At 34.3% G+C, this 17,093-nt stretch overlaps 1 protein-coding gene and 1 long non-coding RNA gene across 6 annotated transcripts in view; both read right to left on the bottom strand.

The window, feature by feature from the left end:
• The window catches only part of LOC141376089 (uncharacterized), a 1,000,182-nt gene that overhangs the window by 144,579 nt on the left and 838,510 nt on the right, over window positions 1-17,093 (bottom strand). The gene's annotated exons all lie outside the window — the stretch shown is intronic.
• pard3bb (par-3 family cell polarity regulator beta b) overlaps window positions 1-17,093 on the bottom strand; it is a 679,872-nt gene that overhangs the window by 109,560 nt on the left and 553,219 nt on the right. For 3 of the 5 annotated variants that reach the window (XM_021478865.3, XM_685546.11, XM_021478866.3), the window contains one exon: window positions 12,597-12,717. In XM_021478865.3, the coding sequence (XP_021334540.2) occupies window positions 12,597-12,717 (121 nt within the window). The remainder of the gene's footprint in view (window positions 1-12,596; window positions 12,718-17,093) is intronic. The other 2 variants (XM_073912548.1, XM_009304543.5) reach the window with 1 other exon arrangement.

Consider the following 17,093-nt stretch of genomic DNA (forward strand, 5'->3'; position numbering starts at 1 on the left):
AAGCAAAACAAACATTAAATGATGAAGAGCAAAAGTTAATCAAAAACTAGTTTGGGACTACTATTTTAACGTTTTCATTAATATTGGCTATATTCAATTAATTTCAATGAAATCTTCATGACCATAGGGTAATGTGATGAAAAAATGTGATAAAAATCCAAAGGATGTGATGTTTGCACCAATTCCTGCAGAAAACATGAAATGAGTGCTTAAATACCATTCAGGATTATGCTGATCTTTTGCTTCACCCAAAGATAATGAGCTGCAAGCTCTAACATACTCTCACAAGACCAGATCTGTATACTTAATAATCAAATTACTTTGCCATTTTGATGACCTTATAATGTGGGTATGATGATCTCTAAGATCATCACACATTTTTTTGCCGATTTCTCACTGCTGTCCTGTTTCATGTGGGTTTATTGTATTTTTAGAAAAAAGCACATCACACATCACTGTTTGATTTGACTTTTTTTTTTTACATTTATTAAACATAAAATGCTCATTAAAACAATACTAAAAAAAGACTAAGTCAATTGAAGGCAAATTGAACACACAAAGACATGATGCAATAGAGAAGAAACAGAACAAGTGAGTTTCCCATGATCTGCAGCAGTAATCAAGCTCAAAGGTCACTAATTAATAAACTGCTGCCCAGATCCAGAGCATAGACTGGATTCATTAGCACAATGATTCATTGGTCATAAATGTATATAATTATAAACATGGAATGTTTTAAGGAGAAACTGAGCATATATATCATGAAAACATGCATTATTAAATGAATCATGGGCACAGGAAACACTGAATCAGTTTTAAAAATGCTGCAACTTCTAACTTACACACACAAAATGTACTGATTATCTACTTTTTCCCTTTTATTAACCTGGTTCTTTTACAAAGTAGGCAACTTTGAAATTAACTTGACAGAGACTTGGAAAATACATTTTTAGAAAAGTGTATTATAATTGCTGCACATTTTACTCATCAGTAAGGATTGTGAATTTGTCGGAATTAATGTATTAATGTCAATTTTGTCAAATCCTGAATGTGTTATTGCAGGGTAAGCTGGATTCAAAGGACAAAGCCTGCTCTATAGGACTGAGAAACCTCTGAGAAACAACAGCAGGTCGTTCAACCGCCTCAGTTGCCAGCACACAGAAAAAAAGCCATTAAAGTCAATTAAGAGGAAAATCAGGCTGGAAATGAATTATCCAGCCCTCTAATCTCATCACAGCCATGCGGTGATCAAGAGGGCAGATTATCACTCGCAAATTACCGCAGAGTTCAACTCTCTCCCACGGGTGGCCATTTTGTTTGAGGTCAAGGTGAAATCGAAAGTTCAGATCCACTTAAAAGAACAACAAAGTACACTACCTTACAAACTATAAAGGGCATTACTGAAATCAGATGCTAAGACTTTCATTTTGGTTGGCTGTTATAACTAAAATCAATTTTTAAATATATATTTTAAACAGGCTTTTTAAATTCACTCTCATTTTCTCATTCAGCCAAGCAGACAGACCAAACAGACAGACCTCAAACTTATGTCACATGGCTGAACCAGATTTGTAGTGGTTGGGATGCCCTTAAGGTTATTTCTGCAGATTAATAATGAACAGAAGTACTGTATTTCAAACAGTATGGCTTATGAACTGTTTTATTGACCCCAGACTTGCCTTTAACCTCATAGAAGGCATTTATGCAATAATTTATTTGGTTTCTCTTTGAATAACCAGCCCCAGATGTCATAATATATGATAGAAAGTAGCTTTTTCTACTTTCCAGTGTTAAAGTATGATTTACAGTAGAAGAAAGATATAGATTTATCCCTCAGGAAAATCTGAGCGGCAATGACTATTCTTAAACACTGAACTGGGCTTCATATATTGTTTTACTGGAAAGTTTTCCAAAACCATAATGATTTGAGATAGAAACTCTTGAAGAAACCCGATCTGATCAAACACCCAAACTGTGCTTGTTTGTGGTGGGTGGTCTGAGGGTGACCACATACTCTGGGCTTGGCTAGCTTCATGCTTGGTTAGCTTCATTGTGAACACAATTGGAGGTAGAGTGCACATTATTGCCCTGTCCCAAAAGACACACTTGATCAAGACTTGCAGTCCTCTTGCGAGGAAAAAAGACATTTAAAATTTAAGGCAGGATTGTGCAGCTTCCAAACCTGAACTAAGCACGAACTTAACTGAAAACTGAACATGAAATATTAATTGTTTGCTATTCAAAATTACAATTTGAATTCAAGCAAGTGTGGCTTAAATGACAAGAAATGTTTTTAAGAGAAAAATGTATCAGACAAAACTTTAAATGTAGTCATTACAAGCTTTACAATTGTATACTGTGGGTAGGGAGCGTGGCCGAGAGCCGTGGGAACGGAGTGAGGCCACTGCGTAAGTGGATACACCTGCGGTGCGCACATGCCTCGGATCCCACGGAAGGAGCTATGGACCATAAAAGGAGGAATGATGGCAGAGGAAGCCGAGAGAGGACCGGGCCCGGACATATTTTACTTTTGCTTTCAGTTTTCACTGGTATTAATAAATATTTTAAAGCTGCGTCGGTTCTCCGCCTCCTTCTTCCCAGCGGCCAAGGGGCCGTGAACTTTATTACATATACAATTAGACAGACAGACAAACAGAGAGAGACACTAGATAGAAAGAAAGACAAATAGACAGACGGACGGACGGACGGACGGACAGACGGACGGACGGACGGACGGACGGACGGACGGACAGACGGACAGACGGACGGACAGACAGACAGATATACCGACAGAATAGACAGACAGGCAGAATAGATAGAAAGACAGAGAGACAGACAGACAGACAGACATAATAGACAGACACACTGACGGACGGACGGATGGACAGACATAATAAATAGATAGACAGACAGACATGCAGGCAGACAGACATATCGACAGACAGACACAGACAAGATAGATCCACAGAAAGACAGAATAGATAGACAGATAATTTATAGATAGATAGAGATAGATCTGTGCCACATGGAAAAAAAAAAAATCGGAATTGAGTCACTTGAACAGTGCAGTGTAAATGCGGCCTTAAAGGGTTTTGCATCTACACTTTTTATATACGGATAGACAGACAGACAGGCAGACAGACAGACAGACAGACAGAAACAGTTCGACAAATAGGAAGATAGGTAGACAAACAGATTTAGAGACAAACTTGGATATAGATATAAACAGATAAACACAACGTTAGATAGACAGACCAATGTGACAGACCACACAATGTACCAGATGTGATTTTGGTCATGACTTCACTCTGAACAGTTAACCAAGAAAAGCCTCAGCCCTCATGGTCCTCCTCTAGTCTACACTCAGGCTGACTTCAGCAATCAGACTGAAGTTACCCAGACACTTACAAGATGAATCAGCGTCAATTTCCACCTGGCAAAGGCACTTGTGAGGTTTCTTCTAAAAACCCAATGCGTCTGGACATTTAAAGGGCAAGTTTCACCAGATCCTCCTGACAGGCCTCCAACATCTCCACATCTGGCTTCTACCGCCCTGATGCTGCTGAGTTTAGACAGCAGGGTGGACGCAGTGGAAGGAGTTGCTGACTTATTAGGGTTTCCCCGAGTCTAACGTGTCTCTCTTTGTCTCCCCTTCAGCTCTGTGGTTTGTATGGCTCCCAGAGAGGAAAAAAAGTTGACAATGGCTGGCCATGGCACAGCAGTGATTTCAGCAGACAGGAACCTAAATGCTAAAGCTGCTCATTGTTAAAGCCCTCAGCTGGGTCTCATGACAGCATGTTGCTAATTTCAAACCTGCTTTTATATTCGAACTGGGATTCAAAACCAACATCAAAGAGTCACATCACATCCTGTCCTTCTTACGCCCGAATCAACCTTGACTTTCAAGTCAAGTCAAGTTGAGCTTTATTGTCATTTCACAACATGTGTGGCCATAAAATAGAACAAAATGTTGAGTCCTTGCAGGACTACGGTGCTACTTAAAAAAAATATAAGCAGAAAGATAAACAATACTGGAAATAAGAGCAATTTTTAAAACCAACACAATAGCTAAAATACTAGAATGGTAATCTAACCATACATATTGACCTTATTTTTCACGTATGAGCTGGTGCAGCTATTGGAATCTTTTTGGTTCGAGACTTCAGCTCTCATCCACTTCCATTGATTTTTAGACTTTAAAAATAGCTCGTTCTGCTACAGTACTTGATGTTGCAAACTGATATTTTTTGTTATTATATTTTTCTCATTTATGTTTACATACTTATTTGTAAAGCAAATAGTTTGACCATTTTCTGCCTTTATTATTTCTAATCATTTCTCCCATAGGCAACTAAATCGGAAGTTCTCTATCAATCTTTGCATAATGGATGGTCAATACTATGTATAGTTAACTATACACTTATTCTGAGTACACTTAAACTAGGCCCACACAAAATCATTGTTGAGTGTATTTACTTACACTACATTTTTACTTACATTAAATTAGCTTAGTTACTTACTTAAATGTGTGTAAATGTATATTTATTTAGTTTTTACATAAATTGCCGAAATAATATTGACCAATATGAAAGTGTTCATTTGATTTATTTACAATACGGTTTGTAAAGTCATATTTTCTGTCTTTTAGTAGATATATTATATAAGAGACTAGCTTTATTTACCAAAATCTAATTGGATAAACATTAAATAAAAGTTAACAAAGTATAATTTTTTAATTTAATATATTAGGTTTTCAGTTATGATATTCAAAAAATCATTTTACATTAATCTGCAGATTTTTTACAAAATTTTCTATTAAAAAATGGCAAAAAAATGTCCACAGATTCTGTCTGACACTACCTATTACCTATAGACTTAACAGAGTATACAAATAATTTGCATAATGCAGAACAAAATTGTGCAAAAAATATATTTAAGGTTAAGAGAACCCTTTACCCTTATGTACTGCTGGGGATGTTTTAATCCATTCTGGGTTGATTTTGTGTCTTAATTCGGCCACAACTTTCTCTGTGTTTCAGCAAGCAGAATGATTTTTGGTGAAAATATTTTGACATATTTTGAGAAAATTCTTAGAATTTTTACACTCTGGGCATATTTACTACCCTTTTGTTATGTTAGGGGGAAAAAACATCTACCAAATTAAACAGCTGCAAAAATGTATCAGATCAATATTTTTTTTTTAGTAATAATTTTTTTTTTTGCATAAATCTGTTAATCAACCTTAGTCCAAAACTACTAAATTGCTTTGGAAATTATGTGATTTTAACATTTTAATTGTCAAATTCATAAATTATGTCATTGATTTTGTGAAAAAAAACAAAAATTACGTAATTTCAATATATATATAAAAAAAAAGAAACTGTGAACTGGATTTTTTTTTTACCTTTTATTAAAGTCTTGGACATCTTTGCTCCTTTGACTTCCATTATAACCACATGTTTTTATTACAAAACCATTACTCCATATAATTATGAACTTTTTGATTGTTGATGGTTTTCCCAGTTGGAGGAGAAATAAAATTTGTAATTTGTAATTTTTACTGATCATCATTTGGCACCATTAACCATTTAGATATGCCTGTGCAGAAAAATTAGATCATTTCTGGAATTTATATGGGGTATAACAGCAAATTAAAGTGTGTGTATGTGTATCTGAGTGTGTGAGCATGACCTTTACGCATTTACCTTGATGTGTCTGAGAAAAACTTTATTTGCATCTCAGCTCTCAGAACTACATGGGGTAAATAAAAACAAAGAATGTGTATTTATGCACCTTCAAATGTGCTTATAATGGAAGTCAACGGTGCAAACAGCCACCAACAGTAAATTAGGGGGAAAAAAAAGGATAACCTAACAACGCATCAAACCGATAATCGCTTACATATCCAAGACTGATAAAAGGTAAAAAATAAAATAAAAATCCAGTCCACTATAAGATTTTAGATTGAAAATACATAATTTTGTGTGCTTTTTTCACCAAATCAGTGACATCATTTGTGAACTTATCATTTAAAGAGTTAAAATCCTGTATTTTTCTATACAATTTAGTAGTTTTGATGAGGACTGAAATTGATTATTATATTTTTGCAAAAAAATAAAACATATACATATTTATCTGATGCATTTTTACAACAGTTTAATTTAGTAGATGTTTTCATCCAGAAGATAAAAAAAGGGTAGTAAATATTTAACAATGCACAAAGGTTAAGAAAACAAAAGTAATGCAATAAAATCTGTGGTTCATTCACAAGTAAACACTGTTTTCCTTATTGAGTCTGGAAAGATTGAGTTTAAGAAACATTTTGGGTGCTTTTAGAAAGAAGTGTGTTTCTACAAGTGGTTTGTACAGCCCACTCACCTGTGTGAAGCACAATCGGAAATGCAAAAAGTTTTTTAGAGATATGAAGTGATTATAAGAAAGTGTCTAGTGAAAAAAATGTGTGCCAGAGAAATGCCAGAGTGTCTTTGTAAGTGCGACTACCACGATACGCACTTGGACTTGAGGTCCAAAACCTGCTGAGGAAAATGGGAAAGCACACGAAGGCTGGAGCAAATCTCGATCAAACCACAACTGAAGAAACCCGGTGAAATCCAGCACCCGACCGGAGAATATTAAACAAATATTCTCCGCTAGTATTTCAAGGGAAAATATTTCACTGCTGGCGACGGTTTTATGAACGTGTGACTTGAAAAAAAAAAGCAGTTACGGGAAAACTGTATTTCTGGGGTATTTTCTCATTGTGTGAACAGGAGATGCAGCTGTTGACGTGTGCTGGAGAAGGATCTGGATTGAGTCCCAGCTTAAAGAAAGGAAACAGCGGTTGGTCCTCAGAGCAAGAGAGACGCTTTGACAGATTTGTGAGGGTAGTTTCTCATGGACAGCATCAATCCTCACTGAGGGAAGAGATATAGATGGTGTTGGTAAATACTGCCAGCATTGGCTCTTGGCTGTTGTCTAGCTCTCATTAGGACCATAGCAGTCGGAGCATCATCATACCAACTTTAACTGCCTTACAGGCCCTATAAACAGTCACAAGTCTACCACATATATTTTAGGATGCTATTTAGACGCCTCTCCACGGCTCATCGGTTGCCTTCTCATGACTGATTCCATGAAGGGGAGCCTTTGAAAACTCAAACAGCCTTCCTTTTAAATCCTGAAGCCCATTTGCTTGCATTTTTTAACCGGGTAAAAATAGTTTATGGAAACATTATACACTGCAGGCAACACATAACATAATTGTGTGTTACACAGACAGCGTGTCGTGCATCTTATCTCAACATCTGAGGAACGAACAGCGCAGAACCCGCAAGACAGCAACAGTATTTGCCTTTAAGCCTTTCAACTTCCTTTGCTATCTTCAGACTTCCTTATAAATGCATTATACACTTCTGCATTTAATATGCTCTTGCCAGACACTTTCATCCAAAGCGACTTGCTGTGAGTTCAAGGTATTTTCACAGTATGAATGTTCGCTGGGAATCAAATCCATGACCTTGGTATTGTTTAGCAGCTGAGCTACAGGAAAGAGTCCAAGATGGCACAGAATTGCAGGTACAGTATACCTTCTAAAGGACACACTCACATTTGTTCTGTTCCAAACCCTAGTGTGCTGCCTACGTAAGCAGTATTTTAGGGTAGCATTTTAAGGCATTGAAGTCACACTCCCAACATGAAGAGGCAGGGAAATTATACCGCCTACGAAGATAGTTATTCTGCTTAGATGCATTTGCCCTCAGTATTATCTGAATTTCCTACATTTTTCATTCAAAAGTTTAAGGTCGGCACACTTTTTTATATTTATTTATTTTTGTTCATCTCACAATTCAAATAATCACAAATGATTTGCATATATTACTAAAAATAAAGCAAAAATAGTATTATAACAGTATAATAATATAGTATACGTTTCTATCGCTTACAATGTCATTGTTTTGTGGAAAAGCTGATTTAAAAAAAAGTATTAATAAGAAGATAGTAATAGTATGATGTATATCTGAAGCAACATTTATTCTTATTATTATTGATAATCAATGCTAAATAATTAATTTCTACATTATTTGATAAGTTATTTACTTGGAACAGGGGTGTCTAAACTCTGTCCTGTAGGGCCGGTGTCCTGGAGCTAATCAAGTTCTTACTAGATATACAAGAAAACTTCCTGGCAGGTGTTAAAGCAAGTTGGAGATAAACTATGCAGGACACTGACCCTCCAGGACTGAGTTTGGACACCTCTGACTTGGAATGTTGACTGCATTGTGTTGTGCTTCATACTTAACATAAAATTAATGTCTGTAAAATAATTAATAAATATATCTAAGTAAAAATGGTAATACATACACACTTACAGTCTATATATCTGATGTTGTGTTCACACCACACATGACACTTGCAAATAAATCATGCTATTTGCACATAGTTTACTCACTTCATCTGCACAAATTAGCTTCATTCACATGTGAAATTCACTTTACATTAGATGCGGATTCGCATCATGGGCGGGCATCTCGCTTTGATGCTAAATGGCTAACATGGATTTTATTGAGAGAGTAGTTGTGTTTATGTGCTTTAGGAAGGCTGAAAAACAGTGTATATTTGTTCGGCGCTGTTTCAGGGTCCACTTGATTCTTTCAGAGGTGCACCCAGCTCTGTGAGTTCATTGACTTCTCCAGAAGCCTTATCTGGAGGATGAAAGCTTTCAGCGGTGGTTCAGATTGAGCAGAGCCCAGTTTTATGAGCTGTTTCCAGCGTCGACAAGAGGAACTCCCCTCGGGACACCAACAACAAGTACTACGTCATAATCATGCCCCTACAGTAGCGAGCTTCTGATTGGTTAACTGAGTTGGTTTTTTCCAACTCGAGTGATTTGCAGGATCGCTATGCAGGATGTCTGTTTACTTCTTTGCTTTGACTTAATATGTAAATCACTCGTGCTGTGTGCTTCATCCGCGTCTGGTATGAACGCACCATAACACTGCCTTTCTTGGTTGCTGGACTATAGATACAAGAATTACAAAATACTTACTACTGTCTATTTAGAAACTGCTTTTACCATGACTTCAGTGATTTTAAAAGCTCTTTATGCAATAATTATTGCCTAGTTACATTTCACCCAAACTGTATATAAAGCATACTTTTAGACGCAAAGTGTGTATTGTCAAGTATGTTTACCTATACATGAAACTGATCCTCTGCTTTAAACCCATCCAAGTGTGGTTTATTCACTTCCCCCATTTTCAATTCCTGCCAGTACCAGGAATCGAACCTGCAACCCTTCAATTTCAAGTCCAGCTCTCTAAACATTAGGCCACACAAAAAGGCATAAGTGGATTGGTGAGTAAATAGAATAAATACACTCTACAAGTGTGTGATTTGGATGTGGCATACCATTAGCTTAGCAACATACTAGTCTACTTTCCCATTGTATCTGTTAATAAAAAAATATAATTCTTTTTCATAAGGCAGCAGCTCTGTTTTTTTGGAGCTGATCCATTTTTTGATACCAGTATTAAAAAAGCCAAAACCTAATTTCATCTGAACGTCAGTAGTCCTCACAAGTGAACTTGTGGTCACCAAGACTATACCGCAGTCATGCTTGAGCAATGCAGTCACTGAGTCAGCACAGAAATCCATAGAGTGGTCGAGCAGTCATCAATCAATGTCTACACACACACACACACACACACACACACACTCCATATCAACCCTACTGTAGTCTTGAAACACACTCACAGGACAGTCTAAAACCAAGAAATTTTGAAACTTAACACATAAAAACACACACATATGTAAAAAAAAAAAAAAAAACATGACTTCAACCGCAGGATCCTCTGGCAGACAAAAAGCTAAAACATTTACTGGAAAGCAGGATTGTGTGAAACCGATTGGCTTGCATTGGAAAGAGCTGAACAGTTCTAGTTTTTGGAAAAGCCCAACTAAACTAATCCTGAACCAAATGTCTTTTTCAATTCTCTGTGTTTACTGGGGAACATCCGTGCGGGTCGATCGAGTGTGATATGTACAGAAATGTCCATAAAAGGGCTCCATCTGAACGCAGACGAGAGGCAGCTGCAACAATAGGCAGACATAATTTGTCTGTCATGAGGAGTATTATTTATATCCAAGGTCTAGACTACATCACAGTCACAGAACAGGGTGTGGAAACTTCTGTGAACGTCTCTCCAACGGTGCGTGTAAAGTCGCAGGATATGGAGAATGTCTACCTTCAGGCGATTGTCATCATTTCCAAGATCATTTCCAAACCATTTCACCGTGCAAAGAAAAAAAAAACGTCGACTGATAACTTTGTTTTGCTTTGACGCAGCGAGTGTTTGTTTCCTTCAGCGGCTGAATAATTAGCACTGAATAAATAGATAAATAAGCACAGACGAGCAAACGAATAAATGCAGTGTCGACCTTAATGAGCAGGCTCGTTAGATTGGGTGATTGCTGTTTGGAGTTAGTTTAATTCGATCTGCCTCTCTAATCCCACAGCCGGCGATGCTTCATTGTTCGCCGCAGCTCTTACAAAAACAGACGTTAGCTCATTTGAATTTGAGAGGTATAACTATTGATCTGGCACAAAGGGAATTACTATGTGTTCTGAGTGAAAACAAATTACGGCGGTTTGTCCCAATCCTAATAAAGAAAAGCAGCAATGCATTTGGTGGAAGTTTCTACCAGTCTGTATTGCAGAAATGAGCATGTATAGAGATATACTGAGGCAATTATCTGCTCAGATTGAGGGAAAGGTAAAAGTGGTGTGAATGTAAGGCGCAAAATTAACTTTCTGCTAATGGATGGTGAATTCTAAGCACTGAATGCTCTGATATTCTGGTGGGAAAGATCTTATTTTTCTTTTTACTTAGTGGAAAAAAAACAGATCAAAGTATGTAAGATGCATTGTAAATGAGATGTACTTTAAGGATTAATATGTGCAGCATGCTTTCCTTCATAACAAAATAAACACACAATGATAACAGTAAGAAACAACAGTAGATGAGAAAGCATCAAACGCAAATCTGAAAGTATCCAAAGAAAATGTGCTTTGTAATTTCCCATTTGAGTCACATCATGTTTATTTACAGTATATAGCACGGTATGCAATCTTCTTGTGTCGATGTTGCTTTCATTTACGCCCCATTTGTGAGCATCAATGCTTGACGGGGTTGAGCCTGAAGGTGGGGCGGATGCAATCCTCATAACAATGAAATTAGACGGCAATTATCTACTGTCTGAGCTGGGGTATTTGCATAAAGTGATCCAATTGGCTGACGCTTCTAATGGCGCGTAAAAAAGTTGAGAATTCCAAACTTCTGCAGCAACGGATTCACAATTCAGTTCAGCTGAAGTGACCCATTCAAAGTAAATGGCAAGCATTGACGCTGACACAGTGTGTATTACAACTTCAGCTATTGTGCAAACAAACTTTGACTAGACCCGATTCTCTTCATAATCAATATTGAAGAAAATAAATAAATAAATAAATAAATAAAATATATATATATATATATATATATATATATATATATATATATATATATATATATATATATATATATATATATATATATATATATATTTATTTATTTATTTTTTTTTTGCTTGACATATTGACGTTACATTATATTTACATATTTGCAATATTTTTTGATTATAGCAGTATAAAATGTGATTTATTACAGTTAATTTACAATTATAATTGTAAAGCAACACTTTTTTCCACGTAAAGTCAAATAACTTATTTAAAGCAACAGATCTACTCACTTTTTTAAGTAAAGTCTGCTAACTTTTTTATGCAAGTATACTTGACTTAGAAAGTATGGGGTTACAGAAAAACAGCGGAGGTTATGTTTAGGCTTGTGATAGGATAAAGGATGTTAAGATTATTAGTAATAATAATAATAATAATAATAATAATAATAATAATAATAATTAGTCTAACTTAAAATACTAAATCAGCATATTTGAATGATTTCTGGAAAATCACAACATTGAAGTTGTTTGGTTCTAGTTTGCACAACAAAATCTTTGCACTTAACACCTACAAATTACATCATAGAATACCTCTTCTCCTGTTTCATTTTATACATGTGTATCAATTTATGGTTATCTATTGTGCCAAAACCTTGTGAGGTGCTAAACATGTTATTCAAGTATTTCAATATTTCAAGTTTTTATATTTTCAATATGCCAAAATTGTATTCTATGTTACATTTAAACTGCAATACTACTTAATAATACTTTAAGCAATAACCCCTTTTTATAAAGAAGAAAAGCACTAAAATGCAAACTGCTTTCTCGGTGCAAAAATGTTTTGTGTTTTTTAAGTGTTTTGGATTGCTATACATATAAATATATAGGCATTTTTAATATGACAGTAGAGGGAGCTGGATTTGGGAAAAATCTGCAAGCCAGGTCTTAAACTTGGGTCACCCGAAAGTGCACTATATGTCGGCGCCGATAGTTTTAGAGTTTCATTCATTACCTCAGTTTAATTCAGTCAGAAGTGAACTCTGAGAAGAAAAGAGTGTTGAAAGACTGTTTTATAGGCTGGTGTGGGTCTGATGTCTTACTCTGTGTGGGTCATGCTCAGCTCCTCTCCGTCGGGCCTCCAGCTCGTCATATGCTGGAGCTGTTCCCTCCCGACGAGCCTGAAGATACTCCCTCCTCAGTTGCTGGATACGGTCCATACTGCTGCAAAAAAAAAAAAAAACACACACACACACAACTCACTTAGTTCAAATAATAGGCCAATCCAGTAACTACAGTTGAAGTCAGAATAATTAACTGAAATATTACACCATTATTTTTTCCCCCATTTTTTGTTTAACAGAGAGAAGATTTTTTTCAACACATTTCTAAACGTAATAGTTTTAATAACTCATTTCTAATAACTGAGTTATTTCATCTTTGCCATGATGACAGTAAATAATATTTGACTAGATATTTTTCAAGATACTTCTATACAGCTTAAACTGATATTCAAAGGCTTAACTAGGTTAATTAGGCAGGTTAGGGTAATTAGGTAAGTTATTGTATAACGATGGTTTGTTCTGTAGACTATCAAAAATATATATATAGCTTAAAGGGGCTAATAATTTTGACCTTAAAATGTTTTTTTTTTTTTTTTTTTTTAATTATAGCTGATTTTATTCTAGCCGAAATAAAACAAACAAGACTTTCTTCAGAAGAAAAAAAAATATTAACAAACATACTGTGAAAATTTCTTTGAAAACTTCACATAATTTGGGAAATATTTAAAAAAGAAAAAAAAAATCAAAGGGGGTTTAATAATTCTTCAATTTCAACTGTCTTTTAGAAAAATCTCTAATGAATTCTTGTTCAAAGGTAAACTCTAACTACATGAAGCTGATTTTATAGTGCCTATTTTCATTTCTGCTGTACGCTTTCAATGTTTTTGTGCTATGTTGGTTGTATATGTTTTATTTGTTGTCGTCTATTTTTGATAACTTGTAACCCAAGGTATGTATGACACAATGATCAACAACTGTTGTTTTATTGTGCTTTATAAATCAAGTAAAAGTAAAGTAAAAGTAAAACAAAATAAATAAGTGAATATGTGATAAAACACATAAAAAAATAATAATAAACATAAAATATAAAAATATAAAATATTTCAGTGATTTAAAGCTGAAATTAATCATATTGAAAGCATACAGAAAGTGCAATTATAAATAAATACAACTTTTTATTCATTAAGGATCTATATATTGATAAAAACTTACAGCAAAAAAAGCTTATATTTTGTTAAAGAGTAATACATTGTTTCAAAAGCTGTTATTTTGAACTTCCTCTTCACCAAATTACTCTGAAACATAAAATGTATAAAAAGACATAAAAAGAAAGGTTTTTCAATAATAATTAAAATAAGAACCATTAGCAATGATTAATCACCGACACAAATTGATCATAAATGGGCAACAGCTCAGCATATAACACTATTTTCTGAAACAAACTTTGGACCAGTGTTGTTTTAAATGCTGTTTTTAAATAAATCAAGACATTTTTGCTCTGTTAAACATCATTTGGGAAATATTTGAAAAAAAAAAAAAATCAAAGGGGGTTTAATAATTCTGATTTCAACTGTATGTCTAAAAAGACAAACTCTAATGATTTTCTATTTAAAAATATAAAATTAAATTAAAATTAAAAATATAAAATATAAAAATTATTTTAGAAAATATTCCAGTGATTAAAAGCTAAATTTTATTATATTGAAAGCATACAGAAACCACAATATAAAGCAATAATGAATAAAACAATAATAAAAAAAATAAATCAATAAATAAATAAATGTTTCATTCATTAAAAAAGAAAGGTTTTTCAATATTAATTCAAATAAGAACCATTAGCAATGATTAATCACAGACACAAATTGATTAAAAAAAGGGCAACAGCTCAGCATAAAACACTTATTTCTGAAAAAAAAAAAACTTTTGACCAGTGTTTGTTTAAGTGCAGGTTTTTTTTTTTTTTTTTTTTTTGATTAAATCAAGTGCGCAGCTCCACTTAGTGAAGCTCCATCTATCCCTTGTGACATTTGAACCTGTAATCTTTAGCTTACCACCCTGGATCTTCAAAGACAAGGCTCTTACATCCACACACGGTCTCCTACGCATAAACGCTATTTCCCAACATACACATTTATAGACTTCAGTCTTATGCACAAGATAACACACAGCACTTGACCCCGGCCCACTCACACCCATTCAGAACAAAGAGCCACTATCGATCTGACCTACACATCATGTGACGGATAAAAAGAAAAAAACCTCCAGGAGCCCAGTATATCAGACTGCTGATATGTCCGAAATGTAGACACTTATGAAAGCTGTGGAAAACTCCATCATCCACACTTATCAGGAACCACACCGTGATGACAACTGAGTTAAAGCAGACAGAAAGACTCAATTCTGTCACAGATAATCAACAGCTCTTTCTTACAAGCCACTTCAGATCTAGCCAGAATTGTACCATCACACATACAGAGAAAATTCAACACATTTTTCTCATTTAAGGGGGAAAACTACACTGTTAAAAGCGCTTTGTTACTTTACTTATAAAATGTGAGTAAACCTATTGCACTACAAGCGATAAGTTGACTTTACTTTTTAAAAAAGTGAGTAAACCTGTTGTAAAACCTGGGATTGTTAAATTGGTTGGCTTATTTTTTTTAATAATTATTCTGATTTAATAAATTTTCTTTTCTTAACTACTACTACTACTACTACTACTACTACTACTACTAATAATAATAATAATAATAATAATAAAGAAAACGAATGAATGAATGAATGAATGAATAATAATAATAATATTAATAATAATAATATTATAATATTGAGGCGACATAGTGGCTCAGTGGTTAGCACTGTCACCTCACACAAAGAAGGTTGCTGGTTCGAGTCCCGCCTGGGTCAGTTGGCATTTCTGTTTGGAGTTTGCATGTTCTCCCCGTGTTGATGTGAGTTTCCTCTGGGTCCTTCGGTTTCCCCCATGGTCCAAAGACATGCACTATAGGTGAATTGAATAAACTAAATTGGCCATAGTGTATGTGTGTTGCAGTTGGTTGCAGCTGGAGGGGCCTCTGCTGTGTCAAACATATACTGGATAAGTTGGCAATTAATTCTGTTGTGGCAACCCCAGGTTAATAAAGGGATTAAGCCGAATGAAAATGAATGAATGAATGAATGAATGAATAATAATAATTACAATAAAAACAAAAAGTGAGTTAAAGCACTTAGTGAGTTATATTAATCTGGGGTCACCACAGCGGAATGAACCAAAAACAAATATTATATATATATATATATATATATATATATATATATATATATATATATATATATATATATATATATATATATATATATATATATATATATATATATAATGTTTGTTTGTTTTTTACCTATTTTAACTTGTTTTCTGCTGTCCAATGTAAAATGAGATATTTAGCATAATGTTCAAGCTGCTCTTTTCCATGTAATGGGAACTAAAAAGTTACTCTAAAATAAATACATATATAAATAAAATAAATAAAGAGGTCAAATGGCTTTAATTAGGGGGAAAAAAAATCCTGAAAGAGATAATATACATTACTCAGCATGATTAAGTACACCCCATTTTGAAAATTAATATTTGCATCCATTTATCAGTGAATACAGGCTATGTATTTAGGTGCATTTAAACTAAATAGATTTATTAAACAGATATTTATTAAAATAATATTTTAGTTACCGAACATATTTAGAAATTGAAAGATCATACAATTAAATTTTAAGAAAAATCCTACAGAATCTAAAACAAAAATTGAACAAGATAAAAAAAAAATGCTTCTCTTTATTTTTTCTCTTTTATAAATTTGTATTTATTATTTTTCTATAACATAAATTTGGGTGTACTCGTTTTTGAACCGTTATCGTATAAGTTATTTTGTTAGATAAGCTCCAGAATTGGCTTCAGTACTGACTAATGTAATGTATATGCACAAATATAATATTGTATAGCTTCCTGTTAAAAATATGAATTTAAAAGAGATTTGTGAGGGGTGTACTTATATATGCTGAGTACTGTATAGGTATTTTGCATTGTTTTTGTTGTCGCTATGTAATGGTGTCGATGACTTATTCTCTAAATAGACACATTACAAAATGTTTTTATTAATGTTGTTATTATCAATGTTATATGCTATTATTGCACACTACAATATGCAATGGATGATAATAGTTAAACATGGCAGTTTGTTTATCATTTAGGTTGCTGAAAGAATCATTTTCTCCTGTTTTGTCGGGTTTCACTCTGGTGTTTGTCCATTTCTGTAAGGATGTCAGAAGCACTTCTATAATCATGCGCACATTATTTTAAAAAAAGTTTGTTATTTCTAATATAGATGTGTGGCAAGCACACGCAAACTCTCTAGAGAAAGTGAAACAGCTTGTGCTTTAAACGTCCTTGTAAACAACAACGGGACACAGGGTAGATTCTGCTCTTTTTCTTGGCTTTGTGGTGGTTTATCAAGACGATGACAAGGTTTGTTTAACCTCGGG

The sequence above is a fragment of the Danio rerio genome, chromosome 9 (genome assembly GCF_049306965.1).
Source record: "Danio rerio strain Tuebingen ecotype United States chromosome 9, GRCz12tu, whole genome shotgun sequence".
Lineage (NCBI taxonomy): Eukaryota > Metazoa > Chordata > Actinopteri > Cypriniformes > Danionidae > Danio > Danio rerio.